General features: G+C 48.5%; 1 protein-coding gene across 1 annotated transcript in view; it reads left to right on the forward strand.

Annotated features, from left to right (window-relative positions):
- The window catches only part of phlpp1 (PH domain and leucine rich repeat protein phosphatase 1), a 28649-nt gene that overhangs the window by 2540 nt on the left and 2486 nt on the right, over positions 1 to 23623 (forward strand). Inside the window, exons 2-16 of the mRNA XM_049746967.2 lie at positions 14248 to 14444; positions 14848 to 14973; positions 15962 to 16110; positions 18103 to 18249; positions 19366 to 19593; positions 20125 to 20327; positions 20472 to 20532; positions 20802 to 20897; positions 21063 to 21218; positions 21289 to 21489; positions 21553 to 21715; positions 21813 to 21943; positions 22305 to 22418; positions 22667 to 22861; positions 23246 to 23474. Coding sequence (XP_049602924.1) covers positions 14248 to 14444; positions 14848 to 14973; positions 15962 to 16110; positions 18103 to 18249; positions 19366 to 19593; positions 20125 to 20327; positions 20472 to 20532; positions 20802 to 20897; positions 21063 to 21218; positions 21289 to 21489; positions 21553 to 21715; positions 21813 to 21943; positions 22305 to 22418; positions 22667 to 22861; positions 23246 to 23474 — 2396 coding nt within the window. The remainder of the gene's footprint in view (positions 1 to 14247; positions 14445 to 14847; positions 14974 to 15961; positions 16111 to 18102; positions 18250 to 19365; positions 19594 to 20124; positions 20328 to 20471; positions 20533 to 20801; positions 20898 to 21062; positions 21219 to 21288; positions 21490 to 21552; positions 21716 to 21812; positions 21944 to 22304; positions 22419 to 22666; positions 22862 to 23245; positions 23475 to 23623) is intronic.

The raw sequence follows: 23623 nt of genomic DNA on the forward strand, positions 1-23623 counted from the left end.
GTTTGATTTATAGGTTTATGTTTCATAATTATTCAAACCAGTGTTAAATGTGTGCAACTGCTGTCAACGGTAAGTCTACAAAACCGTTATTTTTGGCTGTTGTTTGACGCTCCTTGGTGGTTCCCAAGCCCGTGAACTGGACTGTTGCATCCTTGTGCTGTCCGGTCCTCGTGCTAGGCTGGCTTGTTGCGAGCGTCCCTTCAAATCCAAGCAGAATAGCTGGGCAAAGTTTTGCAGTTGAACTCGCAGCAAATCGGGCCTCTTTGAAATATCTCTTGTCGTTATTGTTGTTTGTGTTGCTTCTTCCGGGCCTCGGGCGCCTTTTGTCAGACCGCAGCCGCACACTGCGCTCCCATGGCCACGCATGACATCACCACAAAGCCGCCGCCACAACTTATGGCGCTCCGACACGGGGGCCCTGTTCCAGCTTTTCGCCCCATTATGGTCCCCCCCCCGTGAAAAGGCTGAATGCCTTTGTGGTCGGATGGAGAGCAGAGCCGGGGAGCAGCGTGGCCGGGACACTCTAAAACTCCTTCTGTGGACTGTGTGGTCATTGAGATGCTACGCCGGGCCTGCCTGTACCCCCGGCCTGCAGCGGCGCAACTGTCACAACTTCCTGCCAAGCCGGGTTAACGTGCTGTGGCGCGGCTCGGAAAGCCTTTCCAATGCAACGCTGTTGCTTTGGGATGTGAAAAGGGGAACGCTGAGACATGATGGGGAGGGTCTACTCGTGTAACGATGCAAAGCTCTCGAGGTCCCTTTTCTGAACCGGCGGTCCTCAAACGTGACATTGTCAATGGCCACATGCGCTCCTGTTCTCGCTCTGCTGGGGAAAAAAAAAAACAAGTTCTGAGGGCGACGCCGCCACGTCCCATGTGAGATGGCTTAACCTCGGTCACCTGAGTAACTCACTTAAGCAACCCCTCCCCTTCCCTTTCCCTCAGCTCCAACCAAGGCGACGGTGCCGTGCGCACAAGGCCTTAATGCTCATTCAGCCTAGCACAGAGGGACACCGAATAGCACTTGGATAGGTGCCTCAGACGGGGCGTCTCGTCTGAACCGGGACCGTCGCTCGATGCCCGCCACCACCCCCACCGTGACATCTGCCGCGCTCTTTCACATGTTGCGCCGTCAAAAGCACGTGCGGAATGTACGCCGGCTTCTTGAGAATGTCAAGCACGTTTACTGCGTAGGAAGTGCAGAGAGGGGGCGTGTGTGTGTGTGTGGGGGGGGGGGGGGGGCGTCGGCAGTCATGCCATTCTTCCACATGTTGAGCTGGCTTGGTTCAGGCCCGATTGTGGAGACAGACAGCCTCATCTGACTTTCTGGCCGACTCTCTGGCGCAGCTGCCGCCACTGTAGTCCTCGGCCTCACTGAAGGCTTCCTTGTCTGCGCAGACCTTTTGATACAGGAAGTGTAGTATCTATTGTGTGATAGCTATGTGGTTCAATAAAAGCATTGTGCCCACCCCAACTTTGCTTGATGCATAAAATTGGACACATCAGGCCTCGCCAAAGGACAGGTTGACCTTCAACGCGGAAGGGTCAGGTCAAGCTTTTGCCGTGCGACCAGAGGAGGGAGCTCATTTTTGCTCTGTCCAAACACCCAAACATGTGCATGTACAGCGGGGCCGCCTCGGATCAAAGAGCCGCTGTCCTCTTTGGCAGGATGACGAGTGATCCGCTCAGAGCGGGCCCGCACAGGGAGCCTCTTGTAGTGCCTCGCACCCCGACTGCATTATTAGAACTCAGGTGTAAAGACAGAACTCAAATTCAGGTCACGCGAAGACCCATTCAACTGGCGCATGCTTTCGGTACTGTTCCAACTTCGCATACTTGACGCCAATTATGGTGAGAAAGGCATCCAACCTCAGTCGACTCAAAAGTTCTGCCACGAAATCCAAGTCTGAGGAATTTGGGCCCCCTCAATCCAGCATCATTTCGTCAACTGCTTTGTGGTCCTGGTACAGACCCAGACAGAATCGGCTCGTTATTGGAGCAAAGCAATCCGAGGCTAGGCGTCTCTCGCAATAGCACTCTTTAAGTAAGCGATTACTGTACATAGGTTTGACTCGAAACAGCCTAATGTTCGTAAACGGTCGAAGCCGGTAAATGACCAAAACAGTCATCGGTTTAGCACGTATGAGCTTAACCTGTCATCGTGCACGTGTTTTCAAACACCACGTGTTTTCGCTGCGCCGCGGAGGATAATTGGCTTGCGGCTCGGCTATTTATGTGCCTGCCGGAGCGACGCAAGATCATTTGCGCACACTCGTACTACTCACTTGTGCACTTCCTGTTTACATTCCTGCGATCCGGAAGAGAAAATGGGCGCTATCTGGTGCTTTGTTGAGATACAGTTTTGGAAGCATTTCACATCAGAAAAATGTTAACGCACACCAAATAAATCACAAAAGTATAAAGGCTAAAATCTCAATTTCTGGTGGATTTCGTTTGAATAGTGTCCAGGTCACTCTTTTACTCAGCAAGTAATGAAGCTGTCCGCTGCCTGGATGGCTCTCTTCCAAAACACAATGTGTGTGTGTGTTTGAAAAGGAAATGGCATAGTGAGCCCTAGCGCACATTGGCATCAAGTTTCCCAAGAGGCCCGGGACCTCGAGTTCTTTACCAAGCCAAGGCGGCGCGCTGAATTATTTAGGTTCATTAGTCAACTCGGATTTGCAAACAATCTCGTCTGGGGCACTTTGTTGCCGTTTGCATCCTGCTCACCCTATCAAACTGGAATCGTTAGCTTGTAAATTGCACTTTTTTTGGTCTTTTGTTTACACAAACATAACGAATGATCAATGGTGAACAAGTAGAAATTATCCAGTTGCAATTCATTGTGTCAAAGCATGCCACGTTTGTTTATAGCTGCTTGACGGACGAGTGTTCCGATGTACTTTACACTACTTGGTAAGAGGAAATAGTTTGTGACAGGACGCTCATAAAATGCTATCTGATCAGACCTCGATGATAACGGCTACATTGCTTTTACCTGAATGTTCCATCCATTTGAATAGATATCTTTTTTTTTTTTATTGCACCGCGATTTGGTATCCTCCAAACCTATTTCCGCGGCAGCCATATTGCAGTGTTGCTGTGATGCGCGTTTGCAAATATTAAGCCTCTGCTTTATTGCCTCGAGCAGCCCGCACTCGCATTTGGCCGCGTGTGATGAATGCGCCTAATAGGTCTCCTTAAGACGTTCGACGTAATTAAAATTCAAATGAACACAATATCAATATGGGCAAATGGCAACATGGAAATATAATAGCGCGGCGTGGTAATTGGATAGCTCGCAACGCTTTGCCGTCTTGCTCGTATTAATTAAGTTGCGAGTCGGCTAATAATGTCTCTATTCCTCGTAGACGTGTTCAGAAAAGACAACGGCGCTTCGATGACTCTAAAAGCGTCCTTCCGTTTTTTACCTCGGGCTTTCTCCGAGGAGGCGGACCGCTGACGTGATGACTTCAAGGACTCTGCAGGGTTTAAAGGCTTAATGAAGATCCCGCCTCGTTGGTCGCTGCTAAAACGGAGAGAATCACTCAGTCTGTCATCCCTTGTGTCTCTCTGACTTGCACAAGCCCGTAGGAACAGATTTGGCTCATGATTACGTACGTCTCCGTTACCAGGCTGAAGGAGAAGAAGCCTTTTTATGAATGGTCACTCTGAAGCACGCTTCAAAACTAATTTGTGTAACAGAATATAGATTTTACTGAACCGGACTGGACGGCCGTTCTTCGGTTTGCGATGTACATTTCGAAACCCGGAGGAAAAAAAAGGCAACATTATGTCAGGCTGACCTCCATGTCCTCACCTGACATCCAATGGGCGTTCTATTGCTGAGTCATTATGTAATTATGTAATCAGATTTGACACGTTCCCGAGCTTAAACTCAATACGCTGGTGTCTCTCTGCACTTGTTTTTTGTTTTCCAAATTAAAGCGTGTGTAGGCGGCAGCATGGTGCAGTAGTGGTTAGCACCTCTGCCTCATAGTTTGGAGCCGCGGGGTTCAGATCTCGGCTCTGGACTTCCTATGTGGATTTGTGTGTTCTGACCGTGCTGGTGTGGGTTTTATTGACATCTGAGTCTTTATCCATTTTCTCATCCTTTAACACGTCAGCCACGGGCGGTAAAATGGGCGGGACACGCGTCACCGTCTACCCAGAGGACGGCGGTGGCGGCGGTGTCCGCTCGTAGCAGCGAGAGCCAGGAGCGGAACACTCTTCTGTTTAACGGAGATTGTCTTCTTGGCTGAAATCCTCCCACCCGCCATGCTCTACTCCCCTCACGCTCCCTCGATCGATGGATCCCCCTCCCTCAATCTCGCTTTCGCCCCTTAGATCTCCTCCTCCTGCACACCAGCTGACACTTTTCATTTATCTCGCCCTATCTCTCTATTGCAACTTGCTCTTCATCCCTAACAATCAGCGGTCACCTAAAAAAAAAAATATTGATCAAAGATATGAACTGATGGTGCCTTCCCCCCACCCGCCGGCCATTCTCAGTTTGTGGGAGTTGCAAAGTGAGGTGTGTGTCTAAACACGATTATTAAAATACGAGACGATTCGTTTGATAATCGGTTCATCCACCTTTAGAGGCAAAGCAGCTTTTTGAAACACACTTTTCATGCGCCAGGTAATTCAGTGCTTCAGGCATTTAAAGGCCCATTGTCCCTGAGCTAAGCACCGGCCCCCCACCTCGGCTGCACGCAAGAAGGGGGGGGGATTAGGGACAGGTCAGCAGGGGGGCTCGCTCGCCGCCGCTTTGATCAGCCGCAGTACAGCCTAATACCACGCAACATCTGCAGCGCTCGCCGTGAAAGGGGGGGGGCGACCAAAAATTCCGAGGCAAGACAAGTGCGTCAATGCGCCATTCCAATTTTCACCCACAGGATAAATATCCAATAATAGGCCGATTCTTTCAACCCAAGCCCAAATCGATGCTTAACAACTTGGATTGTTCAGCAAATTCTCACAGAATCTTTTTTTTTTTGTGTGTTGTCTGCACACAGCGAGATAAGCTTTTTAAACCTCGTGTTCGGACACAAGTTGGGAGGGGTTTGGAGCTCTCAAATCACCTGGTTCAAAGGTCGTCTCTTTCAAAGAATGCTGAAATACAGGAATGACACTTCCTCATTGGCCGGCGTGTGAACGGAAACATGACAGGATAAAGAACCCAAGGAAGGAGCAAAGTACAACCCGCGTGTCGTATAACTTGTCCTACTTTTGTGTTGACTCCATTCGGGAAGTTATCTAGCATTGATTAAAAAAATGATGAGAAGGCATTTAATCTGACATTTAGGGAATGTATTTGCATGCAAATCAGACAACTGTAGCGTCAGGCTTGCCTGTCCGCTCCATTACATTTGGACGGACGGACGCTTGTAAAATGCAGAAAGAGCTGCACTTGCTTGCCATTAACTTTAGCATCACCCAGATCTGGATCACTTCGCTCTCAAGTGTCCCTCATTAAAGAAAGGAAGTCCTTTCTTTCCCCCCCCCCCCCCCGCTTGTCCGTCCGTGTGGCACGGCGTTCACATGGCCCCTGCATGTGACACAACGGCGAGCCAAAACACCCCGGATGCCCGCCTCAGCTCTCCACTGTTCCAGGCCTTGTTACATTTGAAACAAAACAAAGAGAAAGGAGGAGGGAGGGCCGACCGGCAGGGCCGCGGGAATGTGCCACAACATGGCAGTCCCCCGTTTCGTTCACTAGTCGTTTGGGGGGGGGGGAGTAGCTCTTTAAATCTCTCTCTTCCTCTCATTCGCTCGCTCCCCTCCTTCGCCCTCCTTGTGTGAAAGGCCTTTCTGTCGGCTCTTAGTCGGGACTGATTGTAGCTTTAAGCACAGATGCGGGGTCTGATTACTCAGCACCGTGCCCTTCTGCCGGGATTAGAGAAGAACCCAATTGGTAGCAGCAGTTACCGGATTGCAGATGCGCGCCGATGCGTGACAACGACGGAGTGGATCGTAGCTCTTGCGGAAACCCCCCCCCCAAAAAAAAATTGTGTTTAACTTTGTTATGGAGCATTCGATGCAGTTTGCCAGTCACAGCGTCTGATATCGAGCGTCGTCAGAGGTTAAGTACAAGTGATAACCAAGGATGCGCTTCTCGCCGGATCTCTCGGGAGAATTTGAAGTCGGGCCTCTCGCTCGCTTTATTAACAACAAGGCATCACAAATCAGCGGGGCGTCCGTGAGTTGATCAGAGAAAAGATTGCCTTGAACAAATGCTTTTGGAAGGAAATGCTGCCAGGGCTGGCCAGGTTACAGACAACAAATTGCACACACTTTTGTCCAATTTCTGGACAGGCAGATCAATAGAGTTTATTTTTGTTACCTCACATACAGATCAGAGTACAGGAATGCATTTTTTTTTTTAGAGTAGAAGAAGAGTAGATTCCTTTCAATTTTGACCGGTGCCCATCCACCTTTGTAGGTAGTTGCTTTTGGCAACAGCTCCATAATTTGCCTTCTTTTTATGCACATCCCCTGATGCGTCTATAATTAGAACATCTCACTATTTTCTGCTGTCTCACTATTATAAGTAATGAAATTATGGGCGGGACTTGGTGCCTAACCTCTGTAGATATATCAACAAAATCCCCCCCGAGAGAGCAGGCACAGTAATGACTGAATGTAAAACCTCCTCCACCATTTCCAGCTGTCTCGGTACAAAGGAACAGGGAAACCCGGGGCCACAAAACAGTCGGGAGTGTCTGCTCGGTCGCAAGTGTGTATGCCCGCCACATCAAACGCTCACCAGCCTCCCAATTAACGTTCTCATCTCGCCTCTTTAGTCGGCGTATCAGAGGCTGCCGTTGTCAGCCCCGCTCTGATGCCGCTATGCTTTCCTTTTATCCCCTGCTGCATTTCCTGAGGGGGGGGGGTCTCTGTCAGGGGTGTTTGGTTGCAGCATCACTAAGCCCCAACCGCAGGATCTAGAGGGGGTACGCCGCACTCTATCTTAAGATGACGCTACCGTTTCTTTGCCGTGCCATCGCACACTCTCCAAAAGCTTTAAACAATACGTAGCATGCTAATATGTCATCAGGTCAGGTTGTAATTAGTTGTATGGAAAGCTCCAGAAGTGTTTGCTCATTGATTTTGCAATGAAACCATTAGTGCCTTGGCCGAGGTCCGCCCGCCCGCGCTCTGTCGTGCAGGCTTTTGCCCATCGAGATTAAGACACCAAATTGCCAGGTTTTTTTTTTTCTTCCACGCAGTGAATGTCATTTAATCAAGCACAAATTTGTTATTAATTACATTTCTCGGCCTAATTTGCTCACCTGTTGCGCCGTTTAATTTGGGCCCGCTTCGACAGCAGCCGAGGTCACAGAAGCCCTCGCAGCGTGCGCTTCTCTCCGCGCCGCCGGCTGATTATGTGTCCTCACGTGTCAGCGAGAAAGCGGGAAGCCCGAGGGCAGGCGCTGCATCATTCATGAGTCTAAGCGAGTGTGTGTGCCACCCTGTGCCCGGATGGCGCTGACCTGTAGCTGTCGACCGTGCACCCGTTGAGCCGCTCGGTGATAAGCGAGACCGAGGGCGCGCCGATAACGGTGTCATGCATCACCTGTCCACTTCTTGCAGGTCAAGATTAGGGTTAGGGTCGCGAAGGACACATTGTGACATGTTCCCAAACGGGGCTTCTTAGCCTTTGTACAAAGAATGAGGTCACGCCGTGTGTATCTTGCCTTAGAAATAGCGGCTGACACGTGAAACCTTTAAATATGAACGTGAGGAGGAAGAGCGGAAAGAGGAAAATGGATAGCAGCATCACTGCATGCTCATATTTTCAATTTGACGGCAGAAGCAGCGAGTCTTGTTCCGTGTGTGTGTGTGAGGGGGAAAAAGAGAGGCGCACGTTATGTAACAGGCCACCCTGGATCTTCGGCCTGCTTTGCAATCACACAACAGTAAGTCACTTCTTGTGTGTGCGTGAGTGCGGCTAATTCATCTTTCACAAGGAGTGAAATGCGCACGCTGACAACTTTGAACGTTTGAGCTGTATTTTACACTACACTGTATTACGTAAACGCTGGTGGGCTTTGTCGGTGAGTACACAAGATATTCTATGGGTGGATTCACACTGCATGTCCCAATATATTAATAGTACATATTGACATAATTACATGACAACTGGACTGTAAGCCTAAAAATGGACAAATCTATTCCCCAAAAAATAAATCTATTTCTTCTTTTGTAATTTCTGTCCCAGGTAAACTGGAGCCCAACTCGTCAAAAAAATGTCCAAACATTTTAAGGAGGGGGAAAAAAAAAATCTAAATTTGAAGCGTCGTGCTTTTTCCTCTAGCAGGGCAAAATTGAAGCAATATTACAATTACGTGCGTGCAAGTCAGTTAATGCGATTAAAGTGTTTACTGCGCTGCACTTTCTGAGAACTGACCACCTCTGCTTGACTTCACCTTGTTTACGTGCCTCCCCATTCATTATTCCAATCAATCGCTTTTGCCACAAAAAGCAGTAGGCGCTCTGAACGCCCCACCACCCCACCGCATTATATCCGCATACTTTTCTACAAACACACTTCATTTTTCATTGATGAGCTTTGCACGCTTTCACAGCCATACATCAGACACATGCATCTCGTGGGTGTGCGTGTGAGGCAACGCACACATTGTTCACCAGGGTGACATCAGCATGTCTTGAACAAAAGGAGGTGGGGAGGGGTCGAAAAATCCCCCGCAGCTCTTCTATTACTGCGAGTCTTTCTCTCCGAGTGGCTGGCTGATCAGCAGGCTCGTGTTTTCCAGTGTAAGGTTTCGTAACACGCACGCACGTTACATAACAGCAGCAGGAGTGGAGTTTAGGGGGAAGGGGGACGGCTCTGTGTAAGGAGGGGGCAGGGGCGGGGGGCGTGCACACATTCATGTACGTCAGCATCCGCCCCCCACTGTGGGAATCACTGAAGAGGAACCGGGAAAAATTTTTATGCCAACACCTGAAATTCGGAACGTCTGTTAAGCACGGAGGTTGGGGCTATTTTTAGCAAATATTGATCGAATTACTTGATAAAGCATGTTCATGGAGCACAGAAGAGGTGTGAAGGACGGGGCCGCAGACTTAAATGGCGTTGCGGCTTTCACCGTATAGCGCCAAAAGTCATTTCTGTCAAGATTTATAGCTGCGGAATATTGATTGATAAACCTCGTGGCGAGGCCTTTTTTCACTAGCATTCCCGCTTCTGCTTTGGAACACCAATTGGCCACAGGTTATCTTGATTTGTGGGCGATTTAGAGATCGTGCAAAAATAAGATAGAACAGCTGCTATAGCGCTAAATAGCTAAATGTCAAACCGTACTGGATTCATCATGACGCTTTGTGGCGATGTAACTTGAATTTGTACATGTAGGAACACGCCCGAGTCTAGTACCAAAATAGTGATGTCATAATTACAGTCAATAAACATTTGAGTGTGCTGTGTCAACACAAATTAGCATAATGCCGGTACAGGATTTGTTTCACTTGACCGACAGTGGTTTTGTTAGCGTCCACGTCGGTTCAGTTAACACGAACGACAAAAAGCTCATCAGCAGCTCCTTTTAGACTAACAAAATAAAGATTTTCAACAACTCATTAATTGATTGCAAGTGGTTAAAAAAAAAAAAAGAAAATCAATCAATATGGCCGTTGAGAACCGAATAGCCAAGCGATGACACAACTCAACGGTCGAGGCGCTCAAGCTGAAAGATCCTCCGTGACAGTAAACAGCAGCGCCAACGCTCATGTCACAAAGCTTTTTCCACTCGCGTACACTTCCCGTCATCTTATCGCAAATCATCTCATTGTCGAGAGCGTTTGAATTTGCCAACCGAGTCGTCTCCTCGCACCCTAACACGCATCCGCCGATGTGGATTAACCACGAAACTGCGGCGCAATTTAATCCTGTTTGCTCGATTAATGGCGTACGCAATGAACGCCGGCCGTAACGAGGAGCTCAGCGAGCTAATCAACTGCTCGTGTTGCCATTTAAACAAAGCGAGATTTACATTTGATTATAATTTGGTGTGCGTGATCCATTTTGGAATTTCAACTCACTGCAGTCGAGTTAACCTTGACCTGAATCTGCTGTCATGAGTTTGGAAGCTGTCACTTCAACAATACTTTTACTATTACTGAATTTAATTGTACGGAGGCGATCACTCCAGACAGCATTGGTGATTCCACGAGACAGGTCGCCAAACGTTTCACAGGCGCGCTCTCGGCCGGCTAAAAATATGCACGTAAGCTATTTTTGATGCAAGTCGCGTGAAGCTGCACAAAACAGATGGAGTCAGGCAGATGCATATGGCATCCAGTCAGTGACCTCGTGCTCATCACGAGACGTAGCACAAATTCTTGCTACTTAATGCTAATGCTACTTTTTAGCATTTACACCCTGAGAGATTTATTAGCCAATATTTTGCACTCTTAATTTTTGCCGCCGTCTTAGTGTGAGGTCGTCTGGCGCTTTTACTTTTCAAGATCATCTGTCGCGAAGCCGTGGCATTTAAGCGCCTCGGGATCGATTGTCACATTTTGAAAGCGTGTCTCTGCTGAAGGGTAAAAGGCGACGTGAGGCTAGAAGGAGGTGCCACGGTAACAATGGCCGCTCACTTCACCTGTGATGGTGGCAAACGGTCCTTTTCTCCGCCAACGTGCTCGGCGGTCCTGTAGAGCAATTCGGACATTATGTGCGTGTCTGTGTGTGTGTTTTCGCCAAAGTGCAGGGCAAGCTATTTGTGTCACAGGAACTGCTCTCACTCTGTCTTATCTGTGCCTGTTTTTTCCCACATTGTTGTCACCTTTAGTCAAATATATTGTGTCCACTGAAAATCCAGTTGCATGCTTTTCATCAGGTACCGGCATTTTTTGCAGATACTGAGCAGCCGTTCTGTCCTAGTGTCCAGTTTTGCACTGATCCCTCATTTGAACAGTTCAGCGTTAGCAGGGGTTGAGCTCTTGATTAGCATAAGCTCCTGTTGATGGCTCCTGAACCAAGCCATATCCACTAGCTATGGATATAATAGATTGATTAAGTTGCTAATACTAGGAAGAGTGGAACAGAGGCTGAGGGATTATTGGGATTCCTCACATCTGTCTGCCGCTATAGATGCTGCAAATGTGTTTCCGTGACTTATGTGGGTCACGGCTGGCCCACAGTACCGCGTGCCCCGTCGTATAGCCGAGGTGCGCCGATGTCAGCTTGCATTTAGCGAGGCCCGGGATGATTGAATCGAGGATGTGTCCTTTTTATCGCCGGGAAACTTCAAGAGTGTGGGGAAAAAAAAAAACAGAATCTGGTAAATGAAGGGATGGATGGCGGGAGGGAGGTCAGCCTTGGGTACCGATTGCTAACAATGACAGATATCGAGGCCAGTGGGGCAACGTGTTGAAGACATCGTGCTCATCTGTGTTTCTAGTCCAGCAATCTAACGCTAATTAATTTATCCTTAACTGTCATTCAAGTCGAGCTCACGCGCCATTGCCATTTTAAACCAAACTCCACAGTCAGCCGGAATTCGGCCTCAGAACTGTGAGGCAGCTGTGTCAAGCGCCTCCTCAAGTTCCACCGCATCTCTCGCCTTTGGCCAGTAGTTGGTGATGTCGTCTTTAGTGAGCGTGTATAGATTCCCACATCCTGAACTTGTGGAAAAGGAAGGAAGCATCCCCAGGAACACACACACACACACACATGCACACCTACACACATACACACTCCTGTCATAGTCTGTCTAGGAATAGATTTGTCCAGTACACACACACACACACACACACACACACACCCAGCTCTGCGTCTTACCGCTGCATCCTTCCAAGACAATGGGATGCCCAGCATGAGTAACATGATGTCGTCTTAAAATACTCTCAGCGTAGGTGTCGCACGTGGACTACAGAAATTCTTTTTGACGTCTGAGCTAAGACAAGAGCCTCCATTGGCTTCCTCCAGCAGTGTAAACAGGATGCTCACGTGGGCGTCCCTCCCATCTCCCCACACAACTGGAAAGTTTGTCCTTCCGCAGGCAGCAGGCAGGCTTTGACTTTCACGCTCCAGCAACATTTAGGAGGGCCGATTGAGACGGACACAACGATTATTGTTAGTGCGTGTTTGCGCATATTAGCGACGATTAAGAAGAAATCGAGGAGCATATTTTCGCTGGCATCGCTGGCGGATGGCACGTTTCAACAAAAGGGCCTAAAAATAGCACAAAATGTGCCCATGTGACATATTGAGGCTAAAAGCTTTTAAATAATTTGTCTAATGCCTCACATGCAGTTCTCACGCTGGTTACTTCTGCCTTATGGCAAAGTTAGAAGGCGCTAGGCAGGCTGCTTACTCACTGACTAAGAATCGGCATAGCTAAGATATCGACAGATTGGCAAATAAGTGCCGTACTGACAGCCAGCCCACAAAATTACGTATACCTGTACCAGGGCTGTAACTACTTTATAAAAAGGCGCCTGGTTGTTTCTTAGCAACCAGAACCAAATATGCACATGGCCCAGTGGTCAACTACTTGCAGCATCCTGCCCTGTGGTAAACACCACAAACCCCAAGTTCAAATGTGAGAAGGGTTCGGACCACCTGCCGTCGACTGTATTTAGAATCAAATCCAAGGGAGCCGCCGCTTCTGTTTATCGCATCAAAAATGTAAACATGCTTAGCTAGTTGCTAAAAGCAGTGTTTCGTAGGGCATGCTGGCAAATGGGCACTTGCGATGGCCCTTAAAAGCAGATAGAAAAGCTGAAGATCATTTGCTTCCTGCACACTCCACTTGTTTCAGAAAGGCAACTAAATAACGGCGCAGCAGCAATCACGAACCGCTTTTAGCGAGACAAGAGTTGACAATTGACAGTGCGGCGTTACTTGGAGAGATACAAGACTAGGGACAACGTCTCCACCTTTGCCGTGGAAGCACCAAAACGTCCAACGTGTACAATCGACATGTCACGTTATCCACTGGACAAGCCAAAGCAAACGCTTCCTGCAAACTAAGCAATTGATTTTGCTGCAAACACAAGATTGGCGGACAAAAGGTCAGTGATCACAAATAACACTTTAACAAAATCAGCGATCGATTTCATTCAATAATTGTAACCACAATTAAAGCTACAAGCGGCGATGAACGTGGCCCAGCTCTCAAACTTTTCCCATAATTTAGCCTCACCCATTTTTGTGCCACCCCCACACACACAGATTTGTGTTCACACTGAGGTGAAATATATGAGAATAAGAGGTCAGGGGGATTGCGCAACATTTTTGTACATAAACTGTTGCTCCGAATGATTTTTAAACATTGCTGAGTACGACACCACTCGTGAAAATAGACACCAAACAGAGAGACTGGACATGGTGGAGGCACCCCAAGAAAGTTTTTTTGAGGAGGTGGAGCTTGAGTGAATGCAGGTGGATGTTTCCACACGGCGATAAGGCGCCGCGAGTCTGACAAGGATGTCCGATAAGCAAACCTGATTGTCGGGTTTGGCGGGCTGCTCGGCGAGGTGACTGACACCAGATCACAGCACAAGTGTACCTGGCACTGGATGGGAGATTATACTCGTCAAATCCAGACTATTCAATTGCAATATTCAAAGTAGGACATGCGAGGCTTACGGTTGCGCTGAATGAATGTAGCTCGGATGCTAACCTGGAATGCTAACCCTGCTGCGGTTAGAGCTCCACCTTAAAAGTTGACCACCGTCGTCAACATCTAATTGGGGTGTCGTTTGGGATTGGCTGCAGCCCGCATAAAACAAAATGGATGGATGGAAAGTTGCTTGAGTTCCAAATGATCTGACCCCCCAAGGAGTTGCGTTTTTTGATGTACTGTTTGACTAAGTCAGGGGATTGTTCTGATATGCCGCGAGTGGTTAACCTTTAGTGCACTCATTTCAATACTCCTACAATCACCATTTCAAGACCTTTATCATTTTCGTGACCTTTTTTTATTGCTAAATTTTTTATGGTGGCCTTCCCGTGTAGTTTGTATGGTCTTCTGGTTTTGTGGCTAATGCAGCCTCCTCCCGCATTCCCGGAAGATCCTTAATTGCCACGCAGGTGCAAACGTGATGTGTTTTTATGCGCCTATATTTCATTTTTTATTTTCTGATTTACTGTGGCACTCAAATTGCATTCGTCTACGAAATCAACAAATGTCTTGCCAAGTTTAATCTCGTACAGTGTTCTCGGCCAGAGAATGGACATTTACTCAACCCCTCCCTCCTCCCTCTCGTGCTCCAGGGAAGCCCCAAAACATCGAGAGCTCCGAGCGGGTGCAGCTGTCGGGGATGTACAACGTGCGCAAGGGGAAACTGCAGCTGCCCGTCAACCGCTGGACCAGGCGGCAGGTCATCCTCTGCGGCACTTGCCTCATCGTCTCCTCCGTCAAGGAGAGCCAGACGGGGAAGATGCACATCCTGCCGCTCATCGGAGGGAAAGTACGTTCTCCCTAACAGATACGCTCAACGCTCGTCCTTGATGAATTTACCAAAACTCTTGTCACATCTCGACACACGCAGTAATTGTTTCTGTCAACAACGGCTCGCCTCCTACCAGACTGTCGTCGCGCTTGGCACCACATTCACGGACCGAGTCGGTGGCACGGTTACACTCCGTTGAACTGTACACATACAGAAGGATTTTCCGTTGGAAATGTTTAACACGTTTAACCTTTATGGACGTCATTCGCCACGATAATCAATTCAAACTGAATACAAATAACAAAAATAAATGACAAAGCCTTATGGTAACATAACTTCGTCTTGAGCACGTTAACCGGCCATTTGAGTAGCTCATACCTCTCATTGTTTGTTTTTGTGCGTGTGCGTGTTTTGTCTGCAGGTCGAGGAAGTAAAGAAGCACAATCACTGTTTGGCCTTTAGCTCGGCCGGGCCTCAGAGTCAGACGTACTATGTCAGCTTCGACAGCTTCACGGAACACCTCCGCTGGCACAGACATGCCGCCAAGGTAAAAGCGTGAGATAATGTGTGCTTATTATGCGTGTGCTTCACGTACGGGTCAACCAACCGCATTACTAAACACACGCACACCAAAAAAGCTAACAGGAACGATTACACGGCATGTGCAAGCGCAGCAAAGTGAGCGTACCTCATCGCGGTCCACACTTAAGTGTGAAACTCGCGGTTGGCATCACCCTCCCTCCCTCGCTCGCTCCCTCTCCTTTCTCTCATTTGAACTCAAGTAGGTCATAGCCAGAAAACCTCTTTTCTAAATATGAATCGGGCCGTGCATGTCAGCAGCACCCAGAGGGACACTCATAATAGAAGCCTGCATAGAGGCGCCGCCTGCCAAGCCGCGACCACATACACTTTGCCCCCCCGTCACGTCGGACGTCCAAGTAGGTGTCAGTAGCACATTCTTTCAGACTAGAAGGTTTGTGAAATTGGCTTCGCTGGAGAGCGGCCGGTTTGCATTCGAGCACTGCCTCGAGCGAGACTCAAAGATGCCAACTGATGAAGGTCGCCGCCTCCTCACTCTGACGTCCGCCCTGAGGGAGAACTTCCCCTTAGAGATTTATGAGCTTTGAAGATAGATATATTTTTTATTTATCTGCCATCTCCCCTTGGCGCTCAGTACAATATGATAAGAAAAACTTCACCTCATACCTTTCAGTTTCACAACAACTAAAATAGAATTTGTCCATTTCTTCTGGGTCCAATTCTTGCTATCGAACAAGCAAGTGTCCGGTGCTGTCTGTATTTGATGTGCTAGCCAAGAAGCAAGCCATGCGCACGCATTCAGTTGGCCAGCTAACACGATGATGCGTTAGGTCACTGAACTAACCCGCTGCGCTTTTCCTTTCTTCTCGGCGAGTTGGAAAGCGATTGGTGCCGCTTGCCCCTTCAGCTCTAATCCGCATGCGCGCAGCGTTGTCCAGATTATAATCTCCCTTAACCGCTCGCGTCTCTGTTCCCACGCGCCGGCCTCTTTCTAGATGGTGTCGCAGAGGATCAACTCTGTGGATCTGTCCTGCTGCAGCTTGGAACAGCTTCCCCCCAACCTCTTCTACAGTCACGACCTCACCCATCTCAACCTTAAACACAACTTCCTGCCCGCTGACCAATGGCTGCAGCAGCTGCAGAGGTATACCGCATTCGTACGACTTAGCATTCATCAGCTTGCTCAAAACTAAGACAAATATTTGTCTGATGGGGGAAAAAAAAGTCACTCACAGCACAGCATAATAGCATTCCGTTTAGCAGACCGTGACTGACCCGTTTGGACCACTAAGGTGTCCCACCTGCAGTCTGAACAACAGGAATGAGGGGCCAAAGAGGCTAGCAATGTAGCAGGCAGAGCCAAAGAATCCCAGAAGGCCATATTCATCAGCGGGGGCGCTTTTAATGTGACTCCCTCTCGCCACAGCCACCATCTGCTGCACGCGTACTGCGGCGCTCCGAGAAAGTACAGTATAGCTCACGTGATTGTGCGGTCGGTCACGTGGATGCTCAAGATTGCCGGCGGCTTCTGTTGATTCGAATCGCTTGCAGAAAGAGAACACTCGTAATTCTCAGAGGAAAAGTACGTGTCCGTGGGCTACACTTGTCTTCTTGTTCAAATGCAATGACAGAAATGCCCGAGCGCCGTTGTGCTTGTGGAAACGGACGATCCCGTGCTGCTTTTTTCGGATCAAATTGCGAAAACGAGTCGGGCTTCTGTGATCCGAAGTCAGAAGCGGAACATTTCCAATCGGACCGTAGCCCTGTGCGAGAAATTACAGTCAGTTTTTCATTTTTTTTTATTGTGGGCGAGGCGCAGCTTCCGCGCTCGCCAAATGCGGAAACATCCCCTTAGCGCTGCCAAACGTGAGTGGACTCGTCCTCGTTTGACTCAGCGCGATGACACAAAATGAGGTCAGTCAAGAGAAAGACGTGTTTAGCTGAGAGTAGAATTATTTTTGCAGAGCATGTGCATGAGTGCTTTTTTGGGTCTGTTTTGTGAAAGGCTGTCTTTGGGGTTGTGGAAAAAAAAAAGAAATCACAAGCACTGCACGTGTGTGCGTGTGTGTGTGTGTGTGTGTGTGTGTGTGTGTGTGTGTGTGTGTAACATCACACTTTTGGGAGAGCCATGCACGGACCCGCCGCCTGTCTCCTCTCTCTGCCGCCGTCTTTGCTCTGCTGGCCAAATACTTAGCGGCAGATCAGATAGGCAATAATCGGACTGGCCGTTTCCTTTGGCACCAAACGTTCCCAGCATGCATCTGTGAGCCTGTCTGAGCCGGAGGTCATTCCTCACCGGCCATGCAAATTCACTTTTAGTGCAGTACAAATATTGATGATCGTCTGTTTTGTTTGCTTACCAACGCAAATTCCACTTTGTTTGGTTAAGTTGTTAACGTGCTGGTTAAAAATTGTGATGAATGCCAAGTTGTGTATTTTGATTATCACCCATCCAATGCGTATATTTTATTTTATTAATCCAAGTGAAATACGCCCTGTCTCTCCCCTTCTTGCATTTGAATGGTTTCTTCCACCACAGGACATGCCACCCCCCCATTGAGTTTTGTCAAACTGTCCTTTAATCCTGCTCAGAGACAAACAGATTTGTTAGATCATAAACTCGTTGCTGGAGATAAAATCGCTCGAGCGGCTTCAGACGGATACGCAGAGGACGCTGGCGCATGTTCGAAGATGATGGCATGATAGGACAGACGAGCAGAGGAGTAGGAAAGTGATACGGGTATTACTCAGCAGATTGCAGAGGTTGATGGAATGGCTGAATGACACGCACACACACGCACAATGCCTGCAGGAGTCACCCTCAGCAGGAATGACTTGCCAGCCCTGATCAATCTTGCAGACCTTTTTTTTTGTTGTTTTTTTTGTCACCTTCGTGTGTGTGTATGTAAATAGTGGGATGAAAAAAATCCATTGTGGGCAGTTTAAACAACTTGCCTCTTTTCAGGTATGTGAGTTAAAACAGTGTCACCCCACGTGAAGGTCACCCTTCTGCTTTGGGACGCCTCTCCAAATGTCAGCGCTCTCGGTTTGAATAGACAACACAGACGTCAGGGTTGTGTTTGCTAAACTGCAAGTCTCCATTAAGAGGCTCTTAATGCCGTGTGGTGTCTCTCAGGTTCTCTCGTCTGCGGAGCCTCAACCTGTCCAACAACCACCTCAGCCAGTTCCCGCTGGCCATCTGCGACATCCCTACGCTGACCGAGGTCAACCTCAGCTGCAATTACCTGCCCTCTGTGCCCGGCTCCGTGGGGGCCATGACCAAGTAGGTAACACTAAGGTGCAAGTCACCTTGGTCTTTAGGGCGAAAAGTCAAACATAACAGTGTGGCGCACACAAACAGAAAAAATGACAATTTATTGAAGTACCCTTTTTTTTTGTTATTGACAGAACTTAGGCGAGGTCGTCGCGAGCTTCAAAGTGGCTGAACTTTTCACCTGACCCCCGGGCGTCCAAAGTTTACATAGTCAAATGTAGCTGTTACCTAGTAACAAGCACCTGGCAGTGCAAACGCCGTGCGGCGCTTCGCTAGTTCCAACACGCTCGGCCCCTTTTGTGGCAATCAGACGTCGTCTTCCCCGCCCCCTCGGACGTCCGTTTCTGCTGTTTGTTTTTTTTTTTTTTAAAGTATTAATTCTCGGCCTGTTTGATGCGTTTACTCACTGCCTGCTTGTAGCACTCCGCTTTGCTTTGCTTTACAGGCCTCTTAAATCAAATTGTTGTTTTATGTCAGATGGGATTAGTTGAGGTTTTGTCTGGCGTGACCATGTGACCTAACACTGACTGATAACCGGATTGCGTGTCAACGTGTTTTGTGAAATATTTCATTTTGTTAAGGAAGAAGTGTCTTCTTGAGTCACGCAAGGATTGTTGAAATTCTGCATATGCACTTAGGGTGACAGACAAAAATTTAAAGCAAATCTGTTCATCCAATCAAAGCCGTTGCAGCTCTGCTTACCTTTTGGCTTGGAAGTGAGAGCAGCTGCGCCCATGTTTTCCTTTTTCACTTTATAATATTTGTCTGGAAAGTTTTCAGCCTTGCTTTTATCATGGCAAAATGTAAAAGTCATCGCACGTAGCCCCGAATCACAGAGTCATTCACAGACAGGTGAGATTTGAGAAGCACTGCCATTAGCGAGGCGTGATTCAGCAGCTGCACTCGGACGGCTTTGATTTAACCCGAACATAAAGGCACGCACAGGCCGCATGAGTGAGTGCGATGAGAAGTTAATCTGTCGGAATGATCCTGTATGCTGCACATACCAGAAGTGGCCGCTTGGATGCTTGACGCCACCTGCTGGTCGTTTCATGCAATTTCATTGCTTAATGGGCACTAATCATTGGTTTCTTTTCATTAATCCCCCCACCCCCACCCACACAGTTTACAAACGTTTCTGCTCGACGGCAACAGCCTGACGGAACTCCCCGAGGAGCTGGGCACCCTCCAGAGGCTTTCGTACTTGGGCCTCTCCTTCAACCAGTTTGGCCACGTGCCGCAGGTGCTGGAGCGGCTGGCCTGCATGGAGAAGCTGTGCATGGCCGGCAACAACCTGGAGACGCTCACCCTGCAGAACTTCCGGCTGCTCCGCGTCAAACACGTCGATCTCAGGTAGAGGTTGAACTTTGATTGTGCCTCTCGTGATGGTAAGAAATAGAAGCCAGACCGCCGAGAATCAGGAAATGATTTGCTCGTCGTGTCTCCGACGGCTGTCTGGCCGCCATAGGTTAAGTTGCAATGACTTGCACTCTTTGCAAGTTAATGCCTCACTCCTTGTAACTTTGCTCAATCAGTAAAAAGAATCGGTAAAACAAACGTGCTTGCGACATGCTCACGTGGAAGTGTTTATAGGGCAGTTGCTTTTGTGCACGTCAGCATCGGAGTACTTTTTGAATCACGGGTTTTTAAACAGGGCGGGGCGGCCTAGTGGGTCGCGTGTTCGGCTCGCCGTCGGGAGCTTTTAGGTTCAAATTTTCATTCTAGTTGCATTTAATAAAAGTCAGGTGGCTTCCTGTTTAGGGTGTGGAGTATGAACGATGTGTTTGGCAGCCACTCGACGATTTGTATTTGTATACAAGCAATTAAAAAATGTTTATACACCTAATATGCCCGCTTTTGAACACGCGTTCTGTGTTCCACCAGGCTGAATAAGATCTCCAACATGGTGCCGGATGAGCCTGACCTGCTACGGCACGTCACCCAGCTGGACGTGAGGGACAACCGGCTGACGCAGCTGGATGCCTCCGTGTTTCCCCGCCTGGAGGTGCTTCACTGCGAGAGAAACCGAATCGCCGTCCTCAAGGTGAAGGGCTGCCTGCTCAAGGGCATCTACGCCTCCAACAACGGTGGGTCCCAAGCTCCTCCTTCCTTTCAGACCCAGCCGAGCAGTTTGAATATGTAACGTGGCGCGTCTCCCGTCCGTTTTCCCGGCTACCTGTTTTTGTAGACGTCCTTGCTGTAGGTTAATGGGTCTGCGTTTCTCCCCGCAGAGCTGCAGAGCCTGGATGTCAGTCCCGTGCCCTCCAATCTTAGTTACATGGACATCTCACGGTGAGAAAAATGCCAAGAAGATAAAATGACCTTTAATGTGAAATGTGGAAAGTGAGGTCAGTGGGAAAGACAGTAATCTTCGAGTTGGATTTATGTTTCAAAGCACTTAATCAGAATCTCGGCCTTGAAAACGCTTCCTCTTGGCACCGTGGTGAATTAAGCACACACGGAAGAAATATTAGCTGCCGCACTTTAACAAACTGCACACCATTTGTCATCATCATCGCCCCGTTTTTTTTTTTCCTCTGCCCCCCTCGCTCCTTCCGAAGGAACCTTATGGAGTCTTTGCCAGACTGGCTGTGCGAAGCGAAGAAACTGGAAGTGCTGGACGCCAGCCACAACCTGGTCGGCGAGCTCCCAGCGCGGTGAGTGTCTCTAAATGGAATGCGGCACCGAGGGTCATAAATCACATCAGACACTCGCTTCCCCCAAATAGTAGAAGTCCCTTTGTATGCAGCATACCTCCCATATATGCGTATGCTGGAGGTTCTCTGACAAAGCCATCTGGGTCCGGCTGCTTGATGCCGCAGGTTGTTATGCAGCTGCAGCCTGAGGAAGCTGAGCGTTGGACACAACCAGTTGCAGAAGCTGCCTGAAAGGGTGGAGCGCCCCCTGCTGGAAGTTTTGGATGTGCACCACAATCAACTGGTGGAGCTGCCTTGCAACCTGTTCCTCAAATGTGTCAGGTAGCTGCAAGAATGAGAAGAATTTTCAGTGTGACTTCCTTTGTCATAATCTTGTCATTGCGTTTTCCAGTTTACGATGCGTGAATGCTTCAGCCAATAAACTGGAGCACCTGCCTCCCTCCACGCTGTCCGAAGAGAGCCACAGCATCCTGCAAGAGCTCTATCTGACAAACAACCGCCTGACGGACAAGTGCGTTCCCATGCTCACAGGCCACTCGCACCTTCGGGTCCTTCACATGGCCTACAACCACCTCCAGACCTTCCCGGCAAGGTAAACGCTCACTGATACCAAAGTTGGATCAATGATATAAATACTTTGTCCTCACTCTACCAGCAAAATGGCCAAGCTGGAAGAGCTGGAGGAGGTGGACCTAAGCGGCAACACGCTGAAAACTGTGCCCACCACCATCATGAACTGCCGGCGTATGCACACGCTCATCGCCCACTCCAATTCCATCGAGGTCTTCCCTGAGGTCATGCAGCTGATGGAAATGAAAGTAAGGCCACATAAGATACACGGCAACGAAATTGTACCGAAAGATTAGCTTGCCAATCGTTTTGCGTGAGCGTTTGCGTGTCTTCCTCTGACGTCAGTGCGTGGATCTGAGCTGCAACGAGCTGAATGAGATCACCCTGCCGGAGAATTTGCCTCCAAAGCTTCAAGAACTGGACCTGACTGGAAATCCTCGTCTCAACCTGGACCACAAAACCCTTGAGCAGCTCAAGTGAGTTTTTTTTTTTTTTTGGTGCCCAGGGCCACACTAGATTTTTAAAAGCAACAAACAAGTTCGAGGAGATTTAAACAAATGTAAAATGTATGCGGAAAATGTTTGAAATTGTTTTATTATTAAGATTATTCATTTTCATTCAGTTAAATCGGTGTATATGTACGTCTTGTTTATATTGTTTATTGTAATGAAGTAAATTAATATGAAATGAAAATATACATTTGAATTAATTTAAGGGGAAAAAAGACGGCTTGGACTCTTAGCGTGTGCTTGTTTTTAGTCCTACCTTTGTTTTTGTTTTCTTTCTCGCTTCTATGCAAGACTGCTGAATTTGCTCCACTTCTTGTTGCTCTTTCAGTAATATTCGCTGCTTTCGTATTGATCCGCCGCCGACCTTCTCATCGAACGAGGCACCTGGCGGGCCCGCTGTGTGGAGTCACGGTTACACGGAAGCCTCGGGTGTCAAAAACAAGTGAGTTTAATCAGTCAATAATAGAGGGGGGAAAAGAATCAGTGGAGGCTCTCGACTTTATTAAGGGTGCTGATAGAAAACATCTCCGCCCGGACAAAGGGAAAAAAGAAGCAAGCCGTGCGTGCGCCTCTCGCTCAATATACGGGTTGGAGTAGCCTCGTTACCATGGTTATCAGCCTGCCGCGTAATCGATAGCGAGCAGAAGACATATGTCGACCCTTCACGGCCATTTTTCTTTCCTTTTTCAGATTGTGTGTGGCAGCGCTGTCGGTAAACAGGTTCTGCGGGAGTCGCGAGGCTCTTTACGGCGTGTTTGACGGTGACAGGAACGTGGAGGTGCCTTACCTGTTGCAGTGCACCATGAACGATGTGCTGGCGGAGGAGCTGCACAAGACCAAGAGCGAAGAGGACTACATGACCAACACGTTCCTTGTTATGCAAAGGTCCATCTCGTCTTCAAAAACAGCTACTGATGTGTTGTGTTGGATTTTATGACTTATTATTATTACTTGTAACCTTAGTGAGACTAAGCACTGTAGAAAATGGTTAAATGTAATGATGGGAAAATTACGCTTCAAGATTCATGAACCAGTTGTGTTTATTGGGCTCTCAAGATGGCGCTCTTTGTTCACGCACACGGATTTGCCATTTCTTAAACCAACAGTGCTGTCTAGAGGAGTCAAAGAATACAACAACTGGTCCATGAAGCAAATTTAAAGATTCATTTTATCAACCACTTGTTGTAATTCACATTACTTCAAGATAAAGCTTAGCTCCCCAACTTTACTGGATCCGTAATTGTGGCTGCTCCCTTGTTACCATCGCAGGAAGCTGGGAACGGCCGGGCAGAAGCTGGGCGGCTCGGCAGCTCTGTGTCACATCCGCCACGATCCCACCGACCCCAGCGGCTGCTTCGTTCTTACGGCTGCCAATGTGGGCAAGTGTCAGGCCATCCTGTGCCGCAACGGAAAGCCCCTGTCCCTGTCCCTGCTCCACAATGTCGGCCTGGAGGAGGAATATCGCCGGATCAGGCAGCACCGTGCCATTGTCACAGAGGTAAGGAGAATGTGTGACTGTCACACTTTGCAGCACCTTTGGATGCCAGAAGATGGTGCCAAAAGCCTTGCGATGGCGGCTGAAGTCTAATTGGAACAACAACAAAAATCTAATATCCACACGTCCTGAAAGCTGCAGCTATGAAATGA

Source organism: Syngnathus scovelli, chromosome 17 (assembly GCF_024217435.2).
Source record: "Syngnathus scovelli strain Florida chromosome 17, RoL_Ssco_1.2, whole genome shotgun sequence".
Classification (NCBI taxonomy): Eukaryota; Metazoa; Chordata; class Actinopteri; order Syngnathiformes; family Syngnathidae; genus Syngnathus; species Syngnathus scovelli.